The sequence below is a fragment of the Rutilus rutilus genome (assembly GCF_951802725.1).
Source record: "Rutilus rutilus genome assembly, chromosome: 10".
NCBI lineage: Eukaryota > Metazoa > Chordata > Actinopteri > Cypriniformes > Leuciscidae > Rutilus > Rutilus rutilus.
The window spans coordinates 8,345,258-8,372,599 of NC_140215.1; the positions used below are offsets into that span (position 1 = coordinate 8,345,258).

Sequence of the window (27,342 nt, forward strand, 5' to 3'; positions counted from 1 at the left end):
AGTCTGGAAGACAATCAGGATGCAATATATATTTATATAGTTTTACAGTGCTGAGGAAAACTGACAGTGAATCTGATTGCAAATGATTCAAAATCCCATGTGTTTTAAAGGACAAATCAAGACTTTGGCAAGGATACGAGGGTTTCATGAACAGTGCTATGGGGATTTACTAAATACATACTAACTTTGCAATCAGAAATAGTAAATCATTATGTAGCACTTGTCCCATAAGTTAAGATGGACCACCCATTCAATGTTTTCTTTGAAGACAGAAGCACAAACACAGCCACTTTCACTTATACTTTGGCTTCCTCACTGAATTGAGGATGCCATCTAGTCCCAGAACAGCTGGTTTTAAAGTTCACTGCAGCTTTCCAAACCTTCCCCTGTAATGAATCTGCTATTGATCTAGAGCTACAGACTCACATATGGCTAGACCCCTGAACTGGAAAGCAATCATAATATCCACTCTCAGTGGCATGACTCCTCATGAAATCCCTGAAGGTTCAAAAAAACATTTCTGCAAGGCATTGTTTTGTGCCTAGTACTCACACAAAACAAAGGTAAATAAAATCAAGGACCTCAAGCTATTGATTTTTTGTTTGCTGAACATGTTCACAAAAGCTCATTCATATAGTAAATTGAATGCAACTTAAAAACAACAACAAAGATATTAAAAAGTCTAGGCAAGAAGGCAGAGTCCTTCTAATAGCATTTTTATTTTTTTTATGTTTCTATATACACACTACTGCTGAAAGGCTCATTACATTGAAAAACTGATACATGTGGACAGAAATACACATTAGCCTACATGAAATATAACCTGCAAGCCCTTTTAACTTTAACGCACAGATGACAAAATCCATTTTGAATGTCATCTCCTAATATCTTCTAATCACACATAATTGATCCAAGATCAATCAGAGAAATCTTTAAAATACACCAAAATTTTCACTTGACTATGACACTGTTCTACTTAACACTCACTATTAAAGGATTTATTTTATTTTATTATTATTGTAGAACAACAGAGAGATACTGTACCAAACCAAATAATGCCCAATGCACAGTGTATTGGTGCTGAGGTACCAGGATCAGGCACTTGAGTATATAGAACTCCGCCAAAAATAGGGCAAGTTTCCAATTATCAAGGCAGAGCCTAACTGATGGGGTTTTTTTTGTTTGTTTTTTGGCAGTGATTATGTACTTGCTCTCCTTGGTCATCGCTATAAAAGAAGGAAAATAAAATATCCCTAAATCCAGCATTTAATATTTGGTTCTGAAACCATAACATTAGCATATTAATAAATCAATTCAAGAAAAAATGTGATTTAAGCACCTGCAGAAAAACTGGAGCTTCTGCAGAGCTTGTCGTGAGGCACAAAGCGGCCACCACCGAGACTGCAGGACTTATGTAGGTCGACTGAGGGTACATGAATGGGAACACTGAATTGCATCACAGAACAATTGTCAACACATTCATTGTGTGAAAAACCACGAAAAACATTCACAATTAAATAATACTTTAACTTGGGAACAGTGGGGTAAGATGTGTCAGTGGCTAATCTGTCACCTCCTTAATTCAAGAAACTGGGCCATATATTTAACTCTTTCCCCACCAGCATTTTTTTTTTAAGTTGCCAGTCACCGCCAGCATTTTTGATAATTTTCAGTCCCCAGAATATTTTGCTGCATGAGTATCTGAACATGCAATATATCAAAATAAAGAACAGAGGCTCTGTAAAAATAATACTAAAAAAAAAAAAAACTAGCTTCAGTGAAAACATGGATTGCTGGAAATTGCGGTCAATGGTGGGGAAAGAGTTAAAAAAGGACTTTTTTTTATCATGTGCATCTCTCTCTTTTTTTTGCATGTAAAAATATATTTTCTGAAGCAGAAAAAAACAATGATTTGGTGTCAAAGCAAAATAAATAAATAAATAAACAAATAAAAATATATATTTCATGTATGTTTGGCATTTGGTAAGATTTGGTTCCAACTGCACAAAAACACTATAATGATAAAACATTTAAATTAAAATATTCAGAAAATGATGTTTTTCTTTTTTACGAAAATGTATTTGCAGCAAAATAATACTTTGGAATTGGTTTGTGCATTAGCAAAATGTGTTTGAATTTTAAATCTTTCACATGTTCATCAGTGATTCGTCATTTCTCCTTTCCTAGAGGACAACTTCATTAAATGACACATCTTGCCCCACTCTTCCTTATAAGGCTTGCTGTTGTGCCATCATCACTGTGCCAAACACATTCACTCCTACACTGCATTGATTGATGCTAGAGAACAGTGCTGATTGTGTCAAAATCCTTACTAATTTGGGAGCTACTTGGCAGAGACTTGAGGTACTCCAGATGCCTCCTGGCATCTTCCTGGTTATGCCGTACGTAATAGATGACATAAGCGATAACCATCGTGAACCAACCAAACATGGTGACAAACATGGCTACATCGGTAGTCTTATGGTGGAAGTTGCAAAAGTTTATGCCTGAATCCAAGACTTGGGTGACAGGTTTGCCCGCGTACTCCTCCTGAACAGAGGTGTGGCAGCTCACCTCGTTCACCGTCTCGGGGTCCAGCCAGAGCTCGCGCAACACCTCCTGCAGGGTGCACTCGCAATGCCACGGGTTGTTGGACAGGCTGATCTTGGCATGCAGCCGAGCGAAGGCCTCCTTGGGGATGCTTTGCATGTGATTATGGGACAGGTCGAGCGCCCGCAAGCTCTCCGTGACACCTTGAAAAGCCCCAGCGTCCACGGTTTCAATAGCGTTCCGTGACAAGTCCAACTCTTGGAGCCAGGGAAGGTTTTTAAAAGCCTGGTTTGGGATTTTGGTTATGCGATTGGAGGACAGTTGAAGTGACACAGTATCGTGCGGAAGGTCGGGGGGGATCTCCACAAGGTTGCGAGAGGAACACTGCACTACGGTTAAGCCATTCCTCTCGGAGCAGTGGCAGCTCTTGGGACAGGCAAAACCCATCACGCTCAAACAAATCACGGCTAAAAGTAATCTCAAGATAAGGGGGTAGCCATGAGGGATGAAGACTTTCTTTGACAGATGAGCCCCTCCAGGGTAAGTCATGTCCAGCTACTTACTTTCTGAATGCTCTACAGTTCAAGGGCAGTCATTGTTAATCCAAGTCATATTGGAAAATTAATAAGTAAACATTACATGTCACTGTGTCATTCCAACAGTGGCGAGTTTTTCCTTATTAACGCCCTTTTAGCATATGTAGAGTAGTGATTTTAATTTTCAGGTGTTTGAAGCCATTGTGAGTGTCCTGGAGAGAATCCAAACGAGTCCATGAACATCTGAGAGGCAATTTAACATTTGAGAGGAAAAGGTTCTACAGCCAAGTTTTAATTAGAGACCAAAAGCAGAAGAAAGATTTGAATAGGGCTCCATTCACTTGAAGTCCCTCCTGCCAAGTCTGGAAACTGCAAGAACAAAAAGGAGAACAAGAATCACCCACACAAAGAGACATTTTGGATTAACAAAGAAATTCATATTTATATAAATTAAAGATTGAAAGAGGAAAACAAAAATTCTGTTATTTTCTCACCCTCATGTCATTACAAACCTGTATGACTTTATTTTTTAAATGAAACACTTTCTTCCATGTTCCATAGAAAAAAATGAAGGCATAAAAGTTTGGAACAAAATGAAGGTGAGTAAATGATGACAGAATTTTTATTTTTGGGTGAACTATCCCTTTAAGATATGCTTTGCAACATACAAAGCAACATTAGAGTGCTCTGACCTGAAATGGATCCAACCATGACAAAACCATTTGAGATAAGTCTCATATCTTGCAGACGAATACATTTGTTATGCTGCATTTAATCTAATAATATTAGAAAGGGCCGATTTGTTAAAACAAAACAAATCAATTTCTCGTTTGCGCCATTGCAACACAATGCTCATTAAAGCCTATTAGAAACTTTAATGATAGAACAAACAAAAAAACAAAAAACACATGGATAAAGTTTTTTAATATCCCAATAGTTCACTCTAAAATTAAAATATTATCATTTACTCACCATCATGTCATTCCAAACCTTTTTATTTCCCATCAGTGAAATCCAAAAGATGTACATTCTGTAATAAGCAGAATATCCCAGTTGTTCTTTTCAGCACAAGGAAAGTGAACTGCTAAATACTGACAAACTCCAAATAGGATAAAATGTCTTCTCGGAAGTACATTATCATCAATCATATTGTTAAAAGCGCTAGATAAATGAAGGTGACTTGACTTGACTATCATAAAAGTGGTCCATATGACAACTATATTTCAAGTCTTCATTTCTATTTCATTTAACTATATGGTTCAATTAGAGTCAAACAAAGCTTGGAGCATCTTTGACATTCCTCATTGTGTGTCATGGAAGAACCAAAATAACACAGTGTCAGAACAACATGAGGGTGAGGAAAACATCACACGATTTAATTCACACTATACCTATATACTTACTAGACTAGAATAATTCATTCTAGGACAGATCATATGAACGTCCTACTTTGTGCTGATCAATCAGATCATGACTGCCCTTTGAGGAACCAGTCTAAATGGATAGCTTACACTTTAGGGCTTTTCACATTGTATAAGCTTTTCCCTTAACCCCCGCGCTATTGTCGTTCTAAACCCGGGTAAAGGAACGTTTCACACTTGTAAGAGCCAAACGTGTACAGTGTGAAATGATGCAGTGTTAGAATGCTACGACTAGATGCTTAGCAACCGACAAGCCTCATATTCACGTGTTTTGGACAGTCACAGAAACACTGCGTGTTGTAGTTTCAGCATTTGAGGGGGGAAAATGTCAAATTGTAGTGAAGAAGAGACCGTTTTATTCTTACCTTTATAGTTTGAAAAGTCCATTCAGGATAAACTTGATAGTACAGTATGCCCATACAGTATATAATATAAGAATGTGAAATTTTAGAGCCTTTTTGTAAATGTATTGTGTACAGTGTTCGCCAATCAGTGACACTGACACCGCAACAATGCAAATAAGGATGTTAACCCAGGGTTGCAGAGTGTGAAACGTCAGCTTATGAATAAATTATGAGATGTGATTCCCTTTACCCTGTGTGTAGAATGACAGGGTTAACTATTTCAAGTGTGAAAAGCTCTTTTGTCAAAAGAAGTGTCAAACACATGATGCAGTGAAATGACTTTCATTCTTTCCACTAAAACTTTGTCACAGGCAGCACATGAGACATGTGGGATGCATCATTTGAAAGTGTCGAAATAAAAGATTAATTCACTGGCAATGTACAGTAAGCAATAAGCAACACAGCTCAGGATTGATTGTTGAATCAGCAGCAGCTCAGTAGCACTAGTTGATTATTGTGATGGATGCTAAAACCTCAAGCCACGTTTAGAATCCAATAGGATGCAAGTAGGACACATGGCTCATCTATAAAGGTGTGTTGCGAAAGAGGGATTGAGAGTGATACACCCTCAGCAAGCACATCACAGTTGCATTTGCATTATTTAAAGTCACCGTAAACCGTTTTTAAAACATCCTAAAGAAACCACACATTCAACTGAAAAATAATGTAACCAAACTAAAACATTTTAAAAACGTAGACCACCTGAATACAAACGTAATTTGTCTGCTTTTTTTAAGCTTACATTAAATTAAATTAAAATATGTGTCAATAACAGGCAACAAACGTTTCAACTATATTGTCAATGAAGAAGAATTGAATAGTTTAGACAACGCTGGAGTAGTGTTGCCAGACGTGATAATTATCGTATTTGTACGATAATTTCGACCTCTGTACGACATACGATCAATAATGAAAAAAATCCCATAATGTACGATAATATCAGAATTGTGTGACGCTTCAAATGATGGTCGTTGTAATCATACGGCTTCTATAGCCTATTGATCTAGCTGTGGATTCTACGTCTACCGTGAGAATAATTATGTCATTATGTCTTCTCGGCCATCATCGTCATGAGCACAAGTTAATGTTCGTTTTGTATATTTTATACCAAGTTGTACATGTCATCTCTGTATATTTTGCAAGAAGAAGAAAAAAGTTACATAAAAAAATAATAATAATAATAAAAAAATAAATAAAAATAAATAAATAAAAAACGTTCCTTCCGCAGTTTTTTTCCAAGCTGAGGTCGATATTTTAGCAATAAAGTCATTTTGTCGTGTCAAAAAGTTATTGGTCAATACATAGCTGTATTCTGTACATTTGACTCACGATCATTTTGAGCTTCTGGTAAAACACTTAGAAATTTCCAATCTGGCAACACTGCTGGAGTATCATAATTTATCTTAATCTCTCTTTCTTCTCTCATTGGTAGGCTAAAGACGTAGGCTATGCATCTGGTAAGCACTTTACATTGAAAAATGTACCTGCCAAAACATGACGGCGGCATAGGTAGTAGGCTACGAGGCTGGACTTGGTAAGCGTACTGCTAACAACAGACTGAATACATGAAAGAAACGCTGAGAGAAAGATTCATCGTATTTAGACCATAATAACGTGGGACATTAAGTCATTTGCAAACAAAACTGAGTGCTTGTAAATCTTGTCTACTCAAAGTCTATATTTAATGCTCACGCTTGAAAACATCGAATTATTATATTATAAACATATCCTGCACCTACTGTCATTACAATAAACAGCTGACTAAGGAATAAAATATAGAATAGCATGTCAACCTACATGCATTGTTCTTCAAATGAGGAACTACAAAAGACGTAAAAATAAAATAAAGGAAAAAATTAATGCAAGATCATGACACAAATATTACACGAGCATATAAAGACAAGACAAATCTCAGTAGGCTAGCCTACTTGAACGAATTACAGATATTGCATTTAAGCTTTATGTGTGGTTTCAAAAAGTTTGCTTTTTAACATGAATTGTATGCATTATCATGACTTACCATACTTGTTGATACTTCAGTGGATCAGACGCCTTTGCAGTGAGTGTAAAAAGTGAAGAGCACACAGCAGTATAAGACAGCCGCCTTGCGCTGATTGGATGGCGAGCTCTGTTTGCTGTGCTGGAGGCTGATGGCGCGCGCTCGCTCCACCCGCTTCTGTTCTTCTGACTGACTGGGCAGGCTACTCGTGGTGAGGATTTTGATTCATCCCAGTGACTCGAATCTTTTTAATCAGTTCACCAAAAAGATTTGTTCGTTGGTTCGTACAGTGACGATTTCGAAATCCTTTGACCCGTTTACAAAAACGATTCAGTCGTTCAGTGGTTCTTTTCAGCAGGTCACATATTTGCTCCAATAGTAGAGACAAGTGTCGTTTTGTTTTAGAAGAACTATTCTCTCATAGAACATTATACGCTTTTCCTACACATATTAGGCTATAGGCTACAAACATCTTAACAGCGTATTACAATGCCCCAAACCAATGGCTATTTTAATTCCTGCACTGCTTTTCAACCGAATTGCTTCCTAAATGTGAGAGTCACGGCAACATAGGGTAAATGTTTTACCTGGCTGAGTACTAGAAGTGAGTTTGAAGTCTGTATCGAATAGGCCTATGATGCAATAGCCTACAATATAATGGACCGCAAAATAGCCTACGAAACGTCTTTCTGTTGAGTTGTCCATGTATTTGAGCCGTGAAATTCACAGATAAACAAACAGCTAAGCCACCAGTGTAACGTTAGTAGGCTACGATTCACAAACGTAACTTCTGAGAAGTGTTTGAGCGTTCGAAACAGCTGCTGTGATGAAGTTTCGAACCCTTTACAATAACAAAACTGCTTCGTAGGGCTTTTCAAACTAGCTGAAGTCACAGGCTGAATTCGGAACCGCATACTTATCTTACTATTTCTGCCATAGAAAGATGTGGTAAAAGTAGTATTATAAAACTGATAGTTCCGGTCTTTGATTCTGATTGGTTAAGCCGCGTTCGAAGCCGTTGTAAATTACGCAACAAACATACACCTGTGACCGCATTATATTAGTATTAATGCGCAACTGCCGTTTGTGATACTTTGTTGCTTGGCAACCTATTTGGAACTACATTGCTTGGCGGAGGAATACATGTGTTACAACGTTATATTTGTTGTTGCTGGTGTTTATTTTATGAATAAAATAAATATTAAAATGAATATTTTTATGGAGTAACCGTTTTATGAAAGCAATAAGACCATTGAAGCCGTGTTTTACAGTGAATTTAGAACAGCTAAGGGGGGTTATAGGCACTCGATTTGCACGCCCCTTAGCTGTTTTTGACATACTGACTGTCTATTTAATAATGTTTCGTTAAAGTCATGTGGCAACACTGATCTATATAGAATGACATTATATAGATCAGTGGTTGGTAACCGTTTTTTTTTTCTTCTTCTTTTTTTTTTTTTTTCTTCTGTAATTGGCTATATGAAAGAGTAGGCTACACACAATGAGGTATGACCTCCTAAAAAGCTAGGGTTTAAAGATTGTGCAAACCAGTGACCAGAGGATGCTACCTATGGTTCATAAATCGTTTTTTATTTTTTTTATTTACAGAAATTGGCATGTGTATTTGTAACATGGAAGTATCCTGAATGTTCATTGGAGACTGGACATTGTAGATTGGAAGCGAATATTCTCTCAAGGTAATTTAGGCTACTGCACTGAAAAAAATTATTATGGCCCCAATTAAATTAAGCATAATGAAATTTTGCTCATTTAAATCATTTAAATTTAGTTGTTGATTTTAATTAAAAAAAAATCATTGGTTTTATGAGAATGACATGCATGTTGAATCAAGCTATGTGAATTAATTAAAGTCACTTAAAAAAAAATAAGTTGGTTCTTTGCGCATGCGCACATCTTTGGCGCCTTTCCAGTCAGCTTCTTCAAGCAGTGCAAGAGTCGGAGTTGAATTTTTTTGGAGGTGGAGTTTTTTCATTCCATTTGCACAGTAAGTAATAATTCTTATTATATATCACTGTTTATTACAATACATAGTTTGTTGGTTGTATAAAGAGTATAAAATGCTCTGGTTCAGATTCAGAACATGTAAAGTTAACGTTATAGCAGCTAGACAAAAACACACAGCGACCGTCACATACTTTGCGCGCGCACACCATAATTGTTCAAATATTACTGATTTTATGTCACGGTATGCACTTTTAAGATATTTTAGGCGAGAATGTAGTTTTATAAACTTCAAATATGGTCTTTGTTTATAAAGATAGCTCCTAAAAATTGTTCAACGTTTTCTGAGCTCCAGACCGTCATCCTCCGAGCAGACTGTTTACGTTATACACCCGGTTAATCTGGTTATACCGAAGTCCTTCAAGAATTTGCTGCGGCTTCTAATGTGTCTTTGGTGGTTACACGTGAGATATAAATCGTTTTGGACGGGTAATATTTGATCTATTATTTCTTTTAGAGCAGCTGGGTGTTTTTAGCCGAGCGCCTGGCGTTTTCAGTGGCTGAAAAAGACTTTGGTGAACTCGCGGCGCAAACACGTCAATTTAGCGTGTGCTTACATAGAAAAACTATGGAGTGGAAAACGACTTCTGTGGCAAAGGCCTCTAAGTTAATCGTTATACGGTTTGCATGTTACCGAAAAATTAAAACTTCAGTTAGCGATTATGGGTTTTTGAAGCAATGAGGGGGAGATTGTGTTTCTGCTTCCTTGTAAGTTACTTTTTCAGTCAACGACTGTGTGTGCTGTAGTATTTTATAATATGTGGATAATTTCATATTGGTAAAGTTCAAAATATAGCATTGGATTTCTGAATCTTTCAGTGACACAAGTTAACAATAGGGATCCTGTAAATATGTACCTGTAATTATGATCCTGTGATTTAAGCAAACATCTTTACTACTGAAACATCTCCTATTTTCGCTAGTTTTATTGTGTGGTTGTGGTATGTTCAGTATATATCTTGAACTAACAATAATAATCATTGTGTGCTTGCTTTCATTTGAGGTGCTGTCTGCGCATGCGTGACACTGAGGTTCCAGTAAGTAATGTTTCATTATGGAGCATCATTCATTACAGTTAACAATCTATTGACTGGTTAAAGAAAATAGTGGTTATGAAGCATAATATAATATGCTCAACGCTAAAGCATTTACATTTGGTTACATTATGCTTTTTTTATCTTTACTACTGACTGAGACAACCCCTAGTTTCGCTAGCTTTAATGGTGTGGTATGAAAATGTATCCAGATTCCAGAACAAACAATAATAATCATTTTGTGCTTGCATGCTTTCATTTGAGGTGCTGTCTGCGCATGAGTGACGCAGAGATTCCAGGTTCACGTTTTCAGTCCAGTCCCAGAGTTTTTTTTCCAACGATTTGCACAGTAAGTAATGTTTCATTATGAAGCATCATTCATTACAGTAAACAATCTGTTTACTGGTTAAGGATGTGTTTTTTTTTGTACCTTAGGTCGACATTGGATGTTAAGTTGCTGGAGTTTTATTATTCCAACACTTTGCACAGTAAGTAATTTTATATTATTATAAATTAAAATTATAATAATTATAATATATACATTTTATTATTATCATCACTCATAGTAGGGGTCTTAAAGGGGTCATGAACTGCATTATTTTGTTTTATAAATGTTGCAAAGGTCCACTTGCAATGTCAGTATGATTTTACTTCAAAAATTGCCATAATTTAGAAATAAAATCAGTTTTTCCTTCCCTGATTCTAGCCCTCTGATTTGAACGCTTTGCTGTGAGGCTTAAGTGTAAACGGAAGCAAAAAACTAAATGTAATGTCCGCACACTGATATAACGGCTCCTTAGACATCAGACATTACGTTTAGTTTTTTGCTTCAGTTTGCCTCCTTTGTCCTGCACCTGAGCCCAGTTTGGGTTTGAGGAACTTGCACACCTATTTTGTATTATTGACTTAAGTGTAAGCACCCACTGATTGCCTAACAAGCTATTGCATATTGCATTTTTCTTCAATATCGTGCAAGCCTAACGATGAGCATTGTAGCCGATCACAGACATTATGAGAGTGTGAATGCTGTGATCTAGTCATTGCAACTTGATTTTTGCGCTCACAAAGGATTTCATCATAACTAACAGTGCAAACACAATGGAAATAAAAGGTTAGTTGATTATAATGGGACATTTGGCAAGAGTCCAGATTCAGAACTCACCTAAAACTTGCACTGTTTGATTGACAGCTCCAGCGATTTTAAAGGGAGTGTTCTTTGATCGCTTTCTATATATAATTTAATCAGTTTAAATAACAGATTGTTTTCATGCTACTACCTGGCACTGCACATTATTTTGCACTCTTCAAAGGCATGTTTATTGCTTAGTTGCTCAATCCAGTGTTAGCTTCAAGCATGTTATTTACCTACTACTTTTCATGCGCAAATCAGTTTTAGCAGGGCCACAGTGGTAATGATGTAGTAGGCGTTGATCTTCTGCGGTCTTCTCGAGACGGTCTTTCACCGATAAATAGGTACCGGTATACTCCCAAACTAGTTGTTTTCTGAGCTTAGTTAATAACAATAAAAGCTGTTACAATTATAGACAAACGCAATGTGCTTAAGATACCAGCACAAACACTATATAATTTATGAATTTTGTAAATGACTACCTAAATGATCCACAACTGTTTTGTGTGTGTGTGTGTGTGTGTGTGTGTGTGTGACAATTATTTGCCTTTTTTGTCCAGAGCTGTTAAACTGCCCACTGTTCTTCAGAAAAATCCTGCAGCTCTTGCAGATTCTTTGCTTTTCCAGCATATTCTATTCATATTTTAAAAAAATTAAAACATCTTACTGTTTTAATAATTATATATATATGTTGTGGTCCTAATTTCCTTTGATTGTATAGACTTTTCAAACAGTTATGAATCAAAAACAATTTCTAATAACAGTTTCTTGTCATTTAAATATAGGACACTCAAAGAAATGAGTTCTTGGAAGACCTGGCAAACATCACCATGGGCATCACCGTGATTAAAAAGGAAAGGGGAGTTCTTGGAGAGTATGATGACATCGGCATTGTTATTGAAGGAGAAATGATTCTGGAGCAGATTAAATCTTTTGCACAAGCCTGTGCAATGATGCTGGGTGCAATCTATGCATTTGATTTGGCATACCCAAAAGAACTCAAGTACTATTTTGAATTTGTTCAGAAAGTCATTCTGCAGATGGATTCTGAAAGGCTGTCCTCCAAAATTTCAAAGACTGAAAAACAGTGTAATGCTGTAATCATTTTGCAACATGCATGAGTGTTCAGCCTCATGAAATTTGTTGCATGAAATGTGAGAACTTTTTTTTTAGGAGTTGTACAGTTTTATTGATTCACAAACTATGTGCTGTTGCCTGTTTCCACATGTGATGTATTTTTTATGTTTATGAATATGCAATGTTATTTGTTAGCACTTTTTTTCAACATTTGAGCTTTTGACACTGTTTTAATGATTCAAAAACAAATGTATTGTGGCCTATTCCCACTTATGATTTAAAAAAAAAAAAAATCACAAAGAAAAGGACGTATTAAACGTTCACTACATTTGATGGCAGTCATTAAAGATAAGTTTGAAATATTAAAGTAATTTTTCTGTGTATTTGAAAGCCATTTAATAACCTCATACTGTCAATTAAATACCTCTAGACGTTTAACTAGTAGATTTAGCTTAATAATTTTGACTACTCAATAAAAATAAATAAATAATTTAAGTAGAAGTAAGATGATTAAACGGGTGGAATTACAAAAAAAAATTGATTAAATTCAACTAAATGAGTTTAGTAGAAGTAACATGATTAAATAGGGGTGGAATTACAAAAAATAATTATACTAAGGTAACTAAATAAAATTGATTAAGTCCAACTTAATTGATTGTACCTACATTTAAACAAATGCATTGCGTGGAACCACTTACGATAAAAAAATTGAGTAAATTCAATGAATCATTTTTTTCAGTGTGTAGATTACTTCATTTACCTGACCTAAAGACTATACCAATGCAAATACTTCCTAGAGCCAAGAATACAGTTTAATTATGATAAATTATTAATAGGCATGTTTTATGAATACTTTTTATGAATAGGCTACTTATGAATATAATATGGCATGTTTTGGAATACTTGAGAACATTTATCCAGGCCTGTATAAAACTCAACAGTAGCTTCCTGATTGTTGTGAAATGATTCAGGAACTAATTCACATAACTCTTCATAAACCTACTATAGCCAACATCTCCTTATTTAGGCAGGACTGCAGACTATAATGAGTAGTCTGTCAGTGACAGCTGACAGGTCAGACCATCACTGCACAGGATGGGAAACCTATACTTGTCAAAACCTTGTTTATGTGACATACGAACAAGTCTTATAATACTGGGTGCACTGCTCTATGTAAAATGAAGATACAAATTATATTAAATCAATTTGTCTGAAGGGCAATAAGAAATTAAAGGGAAAACTATGCATCAATGTCCACAACCAATTAATTTTATTTTTGGTTGAAATAATGTTTTATGTTAGCTGCAGAGCACAACACAACATTTTTTGAATTTTGGCAGCCTTATGGGCACATCATTTGCAGAATCCTATATTAACGGGGTAGTTCGGTGTTTCTTCCCTAAGGTAAAGATAAGAAACTGCTCCTTTTTTTAGTTTTGACTTTTCTCAAACTTATACAATGAATCCAGTTTCAAACAGGGCTGTAGTCCTGCGATAATTAGGAGTGAAATCAAAAGCATTGAATTACTTACCACCACAGTGTTCATTCCAACGCCACCCACCAATTAAATTTACAGGGTGTGATTTACATCAAGAGAACCAATTTGCCTATAGTGCAACTTAGTAGCTTAATTGCTTCCGTTGAATTATGGGTAATGTAGTTTAAAACCAACAAAAGTTTAAAAGTAATTGAGGATATTGTGAACAGAACCATCTCCCCAGAGAGCATCTCACAGCTGAAAACGTAGAGATGCTTGGGTCATTAGGAGGAGTTCATAAAAAAGAGTAATGTTCAAATCTTCACTGAGACCAGGAGACCTTGGTTTGAGAGCATACGTCCAAAATGTTTCCCTCTTGAGAGCCTCTCCTCTTCTTTTATATTATTCTCCACAGCTTTAATGACTCAATGTGTGACAGGAGTTAGTCTGTGGGCTGTTTCAGAATAGGGTTTGTTACTCTAACAACCCACAACCAAACATTTTCAATTCACAATATCATCTTGTAACAAAACAACACCTATCTATATGTCCTTTAACATTGGCCACAGATAAGAGAGGTTTCTTTGTCTTTTCTTTTTTTTTCTTCTTTTTTTGCATTATACTGGTTTTCATTGATGATGGAAGACACTCACTAACCTCTTTTGATTGTTTTGTAAGCAGTTTTCCGAACTCGTACTTCCTCAGCTGCTCATTACCTGGGGGCACTATTTTTATCTCCCAGCCATTTCCTAGAATTGCAATAATGGACATTTCTTCTAAAATAAACTATAGGGCACTGGTGGGACAGATTCACCAATGTATTTTAATATAGATATACTGTATTCTCATATATTTTCCTAATAAAAAGCAAAAGAAAACCCTTCAAATTATTTAGCGACTTAACATGGAAATGGCACGAATAATAACAGACTTGGAATTTGAATACAGACTTAAAATTTACAGCTGCTGACACTTTTCATTCAATCCTTCAAACTGTGTGACCAGAAATCACTCTCTTATTTCAGTCTGCTGCAACACGTTGATAAATGAGATAAATACCCAGAGCTCTAATAAACTTGTTCTCACCATGCAAGAGTATGAGTTGTAAAACAAATAAAAAAATGCTAATAAGTGCACATAAAAAAGCCTTTTACAACCCCAATTCCAGAACAGTTGGGACATTTTGTAAAACACAATAAAATCAAGAATATATATATATTTTTTTTTTTATTATGGCTGCAACACACTCCAAAAAAAGTTGGGATGGAGGCAAAATGAAAGGGAAAAGATTACAGAATATCCAAGTTACCCTTTTTTGAAAGTCCACAATTATCAGGTGAAACATAATACTGTGAATGGATTGAGGGAATCAAGAGAAATCTCAGTCCGTGTAAGGCAGGAAACCTCTGTTGAATGCGAATGACCTTCGAGCCCTCCAGATGGCATTGCATGAGAAACCATCATGCTAAATATAGCCTCTTGGGCTCTAGAGTACTTTGGAAAAGCGTTGTCACTCAACACAGTCTGCTTCTGCATCAAGAAATACAACTTGATTCTCTGTTACGCAAAGAGAAAGCTATAGAAGATGATCTAGAAGACAGTGTAAATGTGTGCTGCAGTCAGATGAGTCCACGTTTCAGCTTGTTTTTGGAAAAAACGGACATTGACTTTCCAAAGACAAAAGGGACCATCCAGACTTTCATCAGCGACCGGTAAAAGCAAACATCTGTCATGGTATGGGGGTGCATCAGTGCAAACGGCATGGGTGACTTGCATGTGTGTGAAGGTACCATTGACGTGGAGGCGTGTATTGGGATTGTACAGACATTTAATGGCATAAAGATGACATCTTTTCTGGGAAGCAAGACAATGCCAGGCAACAGAGTGGTTTCTTAGAAACACTCTACACTGTGGAGTTGAAGTTCCTGACTGCCTGACTGCAGTCCGGATCTGTCTTTTATTGAAAATATATGAACCATCATGATGTGACACCCTGGTAAACATGCCAATGTCCCAACTTTTTTGGAGTGTGTTGCAGCCATCAAAATTAAAATTCATTCATATTTACAAAATACATTTAAGTTGGTCAGTGAAAAAATTGAAACATGTATTTAACATTGACTTTTGTCAGTTAATTAGAGGTTAAAGAGAATTAACAAATCACACTTTCTTGATTTTGTTGCATTTTACAAAATGTCCCAACTTTTCTGGAAATGGGATTGTAGAAATACTGTTGCTTCCTGGTCGATTTTTTTTTAGTCCAATCATAGCAGGAGCAGATAGCTATTTCATATATTACAGACGACCTGTCATCGCTCAGTCTAAATGAACAGGAATTAAGTGACAGGTATGGACAGCAGTCTGTCAGCACTTGCAGTTAGACGTTTGCCATTCTGCTTTGAGATTTTTCACAGCTAGCTATCTATATATGACACATCACACCCAACTGAGATAAATGTAGACTTTAAATTACGAAGATAATATTCCCAATTTGGTGATCCCCTCGAGGAAGACTGCATTTAGATGAATGAATATTTCAACACATAACCTGCCTCAATGTGCTCTGGATTGATTAAACGTTAAAAGTGAAAGAGTCAGGCAAGTGAGCTGTGATTTAAAGCCAATAAGATCACAAAAAGCTGTTGAAGAATAGTCTGTACTGATTTGGTTGGTTAGAATATATAAGTGAACATGAATGTTACACTCCATGTTGAGCAGATTTAGACTCTTAATGGTGTGTGTGGAGGCCTTTAAAGAGGTCTCTTTTGACCTTTCTGTTTAGCTACAGTAGATTAGATGCATTATTAATGTTCATCTCCGCTGAAGTGGACAGTTATGAAAAGATCAAAGATGGTGGCATTCACTTACGAGAAAGTGAGGCTTCTATAGCGTATATTAAGCTATAATCCCATAAAAACCAAAAGTTATTGGATTCATCCATTTTAATGTGAAAAGCGTCCTGTTTCGATCTCTTTTTGAAGGCCTATATCACTCTTCCATTAGTTTCAATGTTCTGCTGCCCATTGGAAAATGTTATTGCACACAGGCTGCTTTTTAGCTCTCACAACACACAGTGAGAGTATAATAATTGTGGATAGCATATAACTCAGATAATTTGAAGAATTTAATATTTTTCAGTTCATATCAAAATGACCTGACCTTTTATTGCGGAATTAAATTTGAGCATAGTTCAGAAATTATTCAGATCTCTAAACGGGTTCTCAACCTTTTTGACCCTCATTTTATTTACATTATTCATAGTTTACCTCATATTTGCAATTTTTGTCCAGTACTGGACTAAAATCTTACCTGATCAACATGCATTGCTGTTGAGGGTCTCAGGAGATGTGCGAGTGCCACTGCATAGTCCTTCGCCATGAACAAACTTTACCTAATTGTATATCAAGGAAGCTAATTTTCTCTTTCAATGCACCTTCACCTGAATGAATTCCCTCTTCTAGAGCATCTTTAATGGATAAATTACGTGTGTCAAGTGCCAAAAGAGAATTCTGCCTCTGTAACCATTGGACTAATTCAAGCGTATCAGTGCTGTGACAAAGTAAATCCATCTCCTCTGATGGGTTGGTTCCTGATTAAAATACGCTTTTAACCCACTTAGATTTATCACAATTATCCTTCGAGGTCCAGCCAGGGTTTGTTGGTCACTGTCACCAATCTGCAAACCTAGTCCCACAGCGGACCTACATTAGTCAGAGTCGAGATGAACCGAGTGTTTCAGAGGTTAATTAAAAAACCTGCTCTTACAATGCATAAACGCGGTGATAATCCAATGTGAAACAATCCTATGAGAAGCACTAAGGATAAGGAGAGGTACTGAGCTGTGGAAAAGGGAAATTATTTTGTCCTGTATTGTGCGTTAAACGGTCAGCCATGCGCAGGAGCTGATAACAATTCAATGCCCGGAAATTTGAGATTAGCTTCTGAACAAACTGGAGCCTGGCAAATTCAATCAACAGTTCAAAGACCTCAGATTCAGGCAGCATGTACGACGCAAATTTAATATAGATTTATAAATAACATTTTAGACCTTGTGATACCTTCAAAAGTGATATCTTATAATTTGGAAAGTCTGGTCTGCAGATATGGCTCAGTTCCCTCCTTCAGAATTAATTTTTTAATCAGGTTTGTTCAAATCTCTAACCTTGAAGTTATGAAGAAACAGTATAGCGATCGTCATTTCTGTTCTATTGTGATGTATAGGCTATCTGAGTGAAAAAAAATCATAGAATTTTGTTCAAATCCCTAACCTTAAAGTTGGCATGAAAAGGACAAATTCAGGGTGGGAATTTTATCCAGTGGGAATTTATGGACGTTAATGTTTTTTGATTCAATAATTAAAAAATAATGATGTGCACATGCAGATCATTTATTTTGAAATAAACACTGCAACATTCAAAAAAAAATTCTCAATTGACTTTAAATATGAGAAATTGAAATCGTGATTATTGCTTTAGCAAACACCACAATTTCTCTGTACTAAAGGCTAATAAGCTTATGTTGATTAAATTCATGATGAATTAGAAATTCATTTAATGAAGTGGATTGACACTAATCATTTCCGAATTTACATGCCTGCAGTTTTTCTGTCTCTTATGTTTTAAATAAATGTCCTATCTTGATGTATAATTGATGAAAGAAAAAAAAACACCTAATTAGTTTCCATGCCCTGTTTTACTCAACATAAAAGCCAACCTTTCAGTAATTTAGAGGGTGCCACCCTAGGGAATAAGGTGTTTTGCTCTGTGATTGACAGTGAAACATATCCTGCTCCACACATTCATGAACAAAGTGATTGAGGCTTATAAAATTATGAGGCAATCATTTAATCTTTACATTGGCTGTCTAACAAACTCAAAGTTATGCTAAGGCCTGGCTGAAGATTCATTGTTGTTTTTAACTTACTCAAAGAAAGATCAAAAAAGCATTTAAGTGATTATCTCATGTATTTTGTCAGCTGCGTTCCAAATGAATTGAGTCTCTTTTATTGGCAGCTATGCTTTATGCAACTTCAAATAGGGCTGTCAGGACACATGGGAATTACACATGATTGGATTTAAGTATATTTAGGATGAAGTCAGTTCCCCAGGGCGCAGTTTTAATTCAGACTATTGTCAGTGGAAATCCAACGTCATATCAAGAGATGTAGATGTAATAAGTTAGTGCACTTTAAAGAGAAATGTTATACAGAAGGAAAATAGAACACTTGATTAAAAAAAAAAACCTCTTTAGCTTGACATTTTAAATCACAATACAATGCAATGTCTGCAAGCAGCTGCAGTTATGGAAGAACAGGCAATCAAACACATGTTGAGAAGAAAAATAGGAGCTACCTACTATTTATCAAATCTTAAAGGGATATTCACCAAAAAAAAGAAAATTCATTCACCATTTACTCACCCTCATGTCATTCCAAACCTTCCTTTCTTTTGAGGAACACAGAAAAAGGTATTCTGAAGAATGTTGGGGTCCAAACAACAGAAAAATAGAATATCTAAAAATATACATCTTTAAATTAAACCCTCTTGCATTTTAAATTGCATAAAAATATTATTAATATCAATACCTTTTCTTTGGATATGGAGTTTCACAGCAGTAAATTATACAAGCAGTCAATTGTCCAAAAACTTCAATAACAGAAATCCCTCCTACAATGGTCAGTTTTATTCAGGAAATTGAAAAGCATGGAGTTTCGGATAACTACAAAGACTACCAGCGATAACACAACAAACATTGAAGTTATGGACTGTGTATCCTCTGTCTGGACTGTACCTTGTCTCCTCTTTTCCACAGGGAACATGTACAGCCAAAATGTGTTCAGGGACTTTGGGAGGGCAATCAAGAGGTGTTTTAATTTGAGCTTATTTCTGGCGGCAGGGAACAAACTGAGGCCAATGACGGAGCGTGGTGTAAAGGTGACCTTCTCTCCCCCTGGAGTGAACGACTAATTCGGAAGCACTGCGCTGATCGAGGGCCATTCCTGATGCCTTCCCTTGGCGTTCAGGAGAGGCCGGCAGGATCAACCGGCGATTAGCCAGGCTGCCATATTTAATTTAAAGAAAATGACTTTGAGTTTTATTAGTGCTGTGTAGAGAATCTTATGCAACAGAATTACAAAGGACAGCCAATAAACTTTTGTTCAAAACTTAATGGATTTTAAATAACGGTTCAGAATCTTGCATGTGCAAACTTGAATCTTGATATATGGTCTTTCATGGTTTCTGCATTGGAGAAAGCATCATAGAGACCTATAGCCACTGGCTACTATTGATTATGTCACCCAATCTCCAGCTTGACAGTTAATCACTTTAAATGCAGTTCTACAATGCTTGTTTGTGGTTATGCTAGTTAAAGCATCTCAAAAATGTAAAGCTTATACTAATTAGTAAGTTCTTGAGCAAACACTTTGAGGCAATATCATATACAGGTCAATTTACATGAAGCTAATTACAACATTTAGCGACCTCTAGTGGTGAGGATTGGATAAAATGTGCCAAAGCATATTTATGTCAAATGCTTCAAAGCAATAAATTCTCAGTCTAAGCAATTATAAAATCTATAAAATAAAACAAATACCAAATAAAACAGTAGCAGTAAGTAAATCACATAAACATGCTCTGCTCAAAATAATTTTGATTAATCAATTAGTCTCTATTTCATTTTATACAGCACTGTTATCAGGTTTCACGTCATGTATTTAGATTAATGTTTAAGTATGGAGACTTTGCTATTGTTTTCTTCACATTCATTAAATCAAAAATTTTAGATCACGGCCATTTTTTTTTTGCCCCAAGCCCTGGTTCATTTCTCTCCCTAGACCAACGAACTGCAAATAATTAATAATGATTCAAAAAAACAAGGCATCACAAAAATTCAAGGGAAAAACAAACTTTATTCTCTCCTTTTTACAAAACATTTCAAAGTTAAACTAAACTCAGCAGAAATTTGAATCTATTATAGACCTGCAAGCAGCAAATTGTCCAACATAAAATAATTACTCTGTTCCCCCCCTCCCCCCACAGCACAGACAGACAGGTAGAGAGGTTTTTTTTTTTTTTTTTGCTGCTCTAGTACATTGAAAAACTGCATGACCAACAAAATGAACAAAATGATTTCAGATGTGCACAGTGTGAATTAATGTGTATTAATATTATGAGTGCAAAGTAACCACATGATTTGCATGAGAAAAACATCACGTGATATCATGAGGTCGGGCAGAGATGAAACAAAAATAAATAAATAAATATAAAAGCCGTTTGTAATGCCATACTGAGTTTCCCACCAAACAGTTAATCATTTTCGACACTCCACTGCAGTCCTATACGAACATTTATTTTTATTGCATTTGTGAAATAATAGGCATTACAATAGACATAAATAATAACAGCCTCCCTTGGTAAAGCATTCTGCTACTGAAAAATGTCAAAATTACGCATGCTGCTGTCTGAATATTAATATGCATCTGTACAGTGATCTAGAGTACAGCACATTATGGACTAAACATATCAAATAAAACATTCCATACATATATCACAAGACATAGTCTTGTGTAAACATACAATCTAACTTAATGTATAACAGAGCCTAAGACACTGACACAAATTACATTTCAAAGCAGTGCAAACGTATGGTAAATGTGACAACAAGAAACTGAACGCTGAATCTAAAAAACCAGCAAAATGTGTTGAATAATTCCAGATAAATTCGTTATTTTAAAGCAACAGTATGACATCATTTCCGGCCATGTGCACGGATGGCTCAGCATGTACATAACTTTTAGAGTTCAATCCCAATATTATAAAAGTTCTGCGCTCATAGCGGACATTAAATCATAAAATGTCTGATTTTGGTGTAAAGTAACTCTTGGGTGCATATCTAAGATTTGGCTGCAGTGCGTGATACTGCTCAACAGATGTCAAATAAAAATATAGAAATATATATATCTTTATAGCCTAAATGCATGCTTTTGTACATGATTACCCCAATGAGAAAGCATTTCCGTTATAAGACTGGGAAAGAAAACCTCTAGTGCAATTGGAAAATGGCAAGAAAGGTAAACTAGAGGTTGAATAATGAATCAAATGTTGAAGCAGTTACATTCAACTTTCAGCCTCAATACCACATTTTAGACATTTAAATGTGGAGGATGAAATACATATTGATTGCTGACTGAAAAAGTTCAGATTTGAATAAAAGGGTAACTCAACATGATCTCTGCTTAAAACCTAATCAGAGGGCTTCAGTGCTGGGAATAAATTGCTTAACTATAGCCACACCACACTGACAGTTTTGGTTGGGTGAGAACTGAAGTGTGTAATTTGTGCGCCACTAGCGGTATCAAACAAAATTGGAAAAATAATGACTTCAATCATTCCCCCGTCTGTTTGAAAGGAAGTCAAAAGACGAAATGCCTCAGGGTACAGTCAGTGACTAAACAAATTTTGTGTGGAAACGCATAATAAATTGAGTGCCTTGCCGCTAATCTTCACCATGCATGGCATGACATGTTAGTTTTGGAGGAAGGAGAATTTCTGTATTTACAGTACAGTACAACAGGTGGGATTTACGGCACTACACATTCATTTTTAAGGTCTCTGTACTTAAAGCATTTCAATGCAGTCAGGGTCTTTTTATATTTCCCTATTGAAATGCATCACATTTATTAGAACATTTCTGCCCCCCAAACTTACGCCAGTCGGGTTCCTCAAAGAAACAGATTGCAATTGTTTTGTGCCGCAGAAATTACACATTTCTTCTAGCTGGGATGAAATTATAATTGAAGGTGCCAATAGGGGAATAATATAATAGTAAAGAATATGTATGCATCATTTATAGTGTACACAGGCTGTCTTAATAATAATTATCCACAGCAAAACATGCAACATAAATAGCCTGAAGTCAATCCAATTTTGTATTTGAGAAAAATATGATTAGAGCTGATCAGTAAGGCTACATCAGCAGGAGGTGACACACTTACAGTAAGAATCATGGGTTTCAGTAATAATAATAATAATAATACTACAACGCAGTGACCTTAACTGAATTAGAACTGAACTGTATTAAAGAAACAATCATGTTTAAGAGCAGACCAGGGTGGTAAATCCGAAATCACATTTGAAATTCTGGCCTAAACCCATGAACATTCCAGAGCCCGAGATAGAAATGATCCTGACTTATCATTGATGAGTTGGCCTCGGGAAAATAACAAAGCATGTTGTATTGCCATGTAGCAGAAATACTGTGTTGACTGCGTGCACGCATGTTTGTCTGTCAGTGGAGAACGACTTTTTAGTCTCGTTCGACGCATGCAGAGCTTGTGCATGTCTTTTCGGTTCGACTGATAAATATGGTTTTTGGAGAGCAATATGGAAAACACTTTCAAAATGAAGGGTGTTGCTGAACGCATGAGGGCAGGGTCCAAAATGAACACTAATCAAACACCAAATGTGAGTAAAAATGTATCAAATTTATCAGGGGCCTCATTTATAAAGATGTCCGTGCAAAGCCGTGGTCACACTAGACTTTGAGCAACAGTCGTGATATGACGTCACACTCTACTGCGTCTTTATAACCAACATAAATTTAACATATAACAAATAATAATAAATCCAAAAAGTACTACTCCACTTTACTGCAAACGTGACATATCGATCTTCTACTGGTCACACGTCTTCACGTGATACGAATTCACAGGTCAGAGTTCACCAAACTTGAACTTTGGCACGCTCTGAAATGTGAAAATTCTTTGCATTAGTTTGTGTTTCCGGTCTCCGACGTTCACATGCATTTGAATGGAAGTCAATGGAATGAAAAGTGTAGTGTGATCGCCCCTTAATGTTCCTAAATGTGAACGTACCACAATTTCCGAAATGTTTCAATACATATGATTTATAAAACGTCCATACACACAATCTTTTTTTCCCAGGAATGACGTAATTATCACAAAGCAGTTGCTCATCATATAATAATATTAATGCATATTACGATTGTCTATTTATCTTTACATTTTTATCAATTACATTGGATTATTTTCATTACTGATACGAGTTCAAAAAGTTTGTATGCAATTTTTGCCTTTATAAATCCCAATATATTCCTAACATTTGATGTAGGAATGAAAGGGAATTTAGAATAAAATCCGATCGTGCATGCGTTTTATAAATGAGGCCCTTGGTGCAGATTCCAAAAATGCAGGTAAACATTGGTAGATATGGCAAAAAAGTTAATTTTGAACCCTTCATGAGAGTTTACCATACTCACAGAGGCCGTATGGTAGAGGAGCATGGGGCGGATTTCATTATCAGTAGGTCTGTATTCACTTCCAAAGGAATAAAGCTTCCGTATTTCTCATGCTACTGCAAAAACACGTCGCATATAAAAATATTCTATAAATAATTCAGCTGGAATATATTCAATTACTTACACTAAGATTGTGGGCTGAATTGAAATGTCTCAGCATGCAGTAAAGCCGTGAGCATGGCTTACACATCCTCATATCCTTCGTTTTCACACAGATTTTTTTTTCTGTTCTGAAAGTGAATACAAGAGGCTAATAATGGATTCTCTGTGTTACTCCGCATGCCACAATGATAGATGCAAACAAATCGTACAGGCGTGGTGCAAACATTCCAACTCTATCAGGTTGTTTCACTATTCATATATAAGATGCACGGTTGTAAGGTACCTGATGAGCAAAGCCCTGGAGCAAAGCACAAGACCGCTGCTATAAAAATTACAATTTTAGTCTGACTAAATGAAAGATTGGAAAGTGTAGGATTTCATTGGCTTAGCTGTACCACGCCATAGAAAACGGACCGGAAAATGTGAATTCACAGTGAAAGCTATGGCAAAACAGGACGACGGTGACATGAGGTACTAGAGAGTCAAAAAAAAGTGAAGTGTCTTTTAAACTAAACAGGTAATAAGTAAAGGACCATCAGGAGCACAACAAAGGTTGAGTAGGAGGAACATTATGTGCACATTATAGAATATAAATTAGTCAGAAGTACTGAAAATACAGGACAGCAAAAGTACAGAGAGAAAACAAACTAGGTGCAATGCCATTGGCTCAAGGGTCATGTGATGCAGTGAAGGATCATGGGTAGAAATTAGAGAGTGCCCATTCCAGTGACCTCAGACGTCAGCCTAGAATAGTTAAGGGAAGAGGAAAAAGGGGAGGGGTAAGGAAAAGATAGAAAAAAAATAGATAACATAAAATAATTCTGAAAGCATTCAACACTTCTGTACAAGAATGATCGCTTTTTCCGCCTCGCTGCTCTCCACGTTGAGTAATAATCATGCATTTCTTTCGATTCGGTTCAAGCTGAAAACAATCAAGCCAGTCAAATGTAAAAATAAAATCTTTTCCGCCTCCAAAGAAACACAGTTTCCAACATCTCCTCGCTTCTGACATGCATTTGTACTTCATTACAACATCTGCATCACATCACTAGCTCCTTGCCAACAGCATTGCTAAAAATGCTATTGGATGCAATTCTTTTTACATTTTTGAAATCATGTTAGGCTTTGCTGTCAAACTACAAAACTTATTCAGCAACCATGCTGAACTAAACTATCTCATTTAAAATAATAAATAAATATATAACAAGATCCAAGCATTCAGCATGCTAAAATACTACACTGAAACACTGCATGACATGAACAAATCATACTACAGTTGTCCTGCTTTTCTTTTTTTTTTCTTCATTTTTTTTATTTCAGTAGTCTGCCTACATGAGTGAAGCTACTGATGAAATAGACCATGAGGTTTAAGGGAAGGGGTTGGTGAGTTCTAAGGGAAGATTGTATGTAAGGATTATTGGGAATCAGCTGTTGATAGCTTCAGATAATGAAAGCAGTTTGGGGCTTCAGGATGTAGTCATTGATGAAGGGTCATTCCACATGGCTGCCACGTCTCTGAACCTGCCATCAGAACCGTGGGAAAGCAATATGCATTAGTATCGCCCTGGCCGCTACCCTGCGAGCCTCAATTTCACACACAAGAACAGATTTAGAGGGTATGTGGCTAAGCATCTCTGATTCCATCACACATCGCTAGGAAAACAAAACACTGTTGCATTTGCGATGACCCTATCTGAACTCCTTTTAAGAAACTGCAGCATGAGGCCTTTAAAAAAAAAGATAGGTTACTGCAGTTTGGAAGAAAATGCCAACAGTTTTGTGAAACCATGGGCTAACCTTGCGTTGATGAGGTACTGGGCAAGGCTGATGTTGGCGGGGGTTCCTGTAATGGTGATCTGGCGCTCTGATGACCCTTCCATGGCATTAGCTATTTTGATCTGCGCTCCAGACATCTGACGGATCTCGTTGATTTTGGTTCCCTGGCGCCCGATTATGCAGCCTATTAGCTGGGAAGAAAGCGCAAAGGTTCTTAAAAGTCTGTCTGTATTCATGTTACAGAAAGTATGATCCGTTTTGTAGTATTTACAATAGAATATTTGAGTGGAGTTGGTAGGTGTGCTTGAGTTTTGTCAAAACTACACTGTAAAAAATTTGCTGTAGTTATTGCAGCTGTTTGCCAGTAACTTACTGTAGATTTAAATTTATGCTGTTTACTGGCAACAGTTTGTTCAAAGTTAAATGAACATTAAACATTAACAAGTCTTTGTCTTTACAGAATAAAACTATAAAATAACAATCTAATGCAAAGCATTCTGGGAACCAGAAATCTTCATCAACCTTTTTCTGTTTTTTTTCCTTCAGATTTTGGTTCCCAGAATGCTTTGCATGAGGCTGTTATTTTAGTTTTATTCTGTAAAGATAAAGACTTGTTAATGTTTAATGTTCATTTAATTTTGAACAAATTGTTGCCAGTAAATAACATCAATTTAAATCTACAGTAAGTTACTGGCAAGTAGCTGCCAGTAATACTGTAATTTCTACAGATTTTTCTAACAGTGTAGGATGTCAAAAATCCTAGGAATGCAAATTGCAATTTTCTAATAATGTGGAAGCAGACCTAATGGGAATGAAGAATCAAATAGGATCTAACTGCATTAACTAGAGATGGAAACTGAAGTCTGAAACATAGAATCGAGTCACACTTACAATCGCATTCAGATCTTGTTTTGAAAGAAATTAATCCTTTTATTCAGCAAAAATTGCAGTAAATCGATACAAAAAATGACAGTAAAGACATTTTTAATGTTACAAAAGATATCAATTTTAAATAAATGCGGTTCTTTTGATCTTTCTATTCATCAGAAAATTCTGAAAAAAAGCATCACGGTTTTCACAAAAATATTAAGTAGCACAACTGTTTTCAACTTTGATGATTATAAGAAATGTTTCTTGAGCACCAAATTAGCATATTAGAATAATTTATGTAGGATCATGTGACACTGAAAACTGGAGTAATGGCTACTGAAAATTCAGTGTTGTCATCAAAAGAATAAATTACATGTTAAAATATTTTTGAATTTAAAAGTTAAAATATAAGTAGAATTTATTTTATTGTAATATTTCACAATAACACTATGTTTTACTATATTTTTGATCAAATAAATGCAGCCTTAGTAAGCATAAGAGACTTTGAAAAACATTTAAAAAATCTTACTTTTGTGTACGTCACCAATAAATTAACTTACACTTAAAACTAACCTGCAGGAGTACAAAACAATTTTTTCAATGGGATTTTCAGACTTAAAAGCCTTG

At 36.0% G+C, this 27,342-nt stretch overlaps 2 protein-coding genes across 15 annotated transcripts in view; both read right to left on the reverse strand.

Moving 5' to 3' along the window:
- Positions 1 to 739: 739 nt before the first annotated feature.
- On the reverse strand, positions 740 to 7,225 carry lrrc3 (leucine rich repeat containing 3). 2 transcript variants are annotated; one of them, XM_084420798.1, is made up of 3 exons: positions 6,932 to 7,219; positions 4,059 to 4,116; positions 740 to 3,455 (listed from the first exon to the last, which is right to left on the reverse strand). In XM_084420798.1, the coding sequence occupies exon 3, from the start codon at positions 3,097 to 3,099 to the stop codon at positions 2,299 to 2,301; it is 801 nt and encodes a 266-aa protein (XP_084276924.1). In that variant the 5' UTR covers positions 3,100 to 3,455; positions 4,059 to 4,116; positions 6,932 to 7,219; the 3' UTR covers positions 740 to 2,298. The 2 variants fall into 2 exon arrangements, with proteins under 2 accessions (XP_084276924.1, XP_084276923.1); XM_084420797.1 differs by lacking the exon at positions 4,059 to 4,116 and having other exon boundaries at positions 6,932 to 7,225.
- A 16,430-nt stretch (positions 7,226 to 23,655) lies between these two features.
- pcbp3 (poly(rC) binding protein 3) overlaps positions 23,656 to 27,342 on the reverse strand; it is a 63,281-nt gene continuing 59,594 nt past the window's right edge. For 8 of the 13 annotated variants that reach the window (XM_084422086.1, XM_084422095.1, XM_084422090.1 and 5 more), the window contains 2 exons: positions 25,867 to 26,036; positions 25,387 to 25,590 (listed from right to left, as the gene is read on the reverse strand). In XM_084422086.1, coding sequence (XP_084278212.1) covers positions 25,536 to 25,590; positions 25,867 to 26,036 — 225 coding nt within the window. In that variant the 3' untranslated portion in view covers positions 25,387 to 25,535. Of the gene's footprint in view, positions 24,814 to 25,386; positions 25,591 to 25,866; positions 26,037 to 27,342 lie in introns of those variants that run through there. The other 5 variants (XM_084422088.1, XM_084422087.1, XM_084422094.1 and 2 more) reach the window with 2 other exon arrangements.

Coding starts and splice junctions, on each gene's coding strand:
- lrrc3 (XM_084420797.1), bottom strand. CDS start 3,099: ATGACTTACCCTGGAGGGGCTCATCTGTCAAAGAAAGTCTTCATCCCT.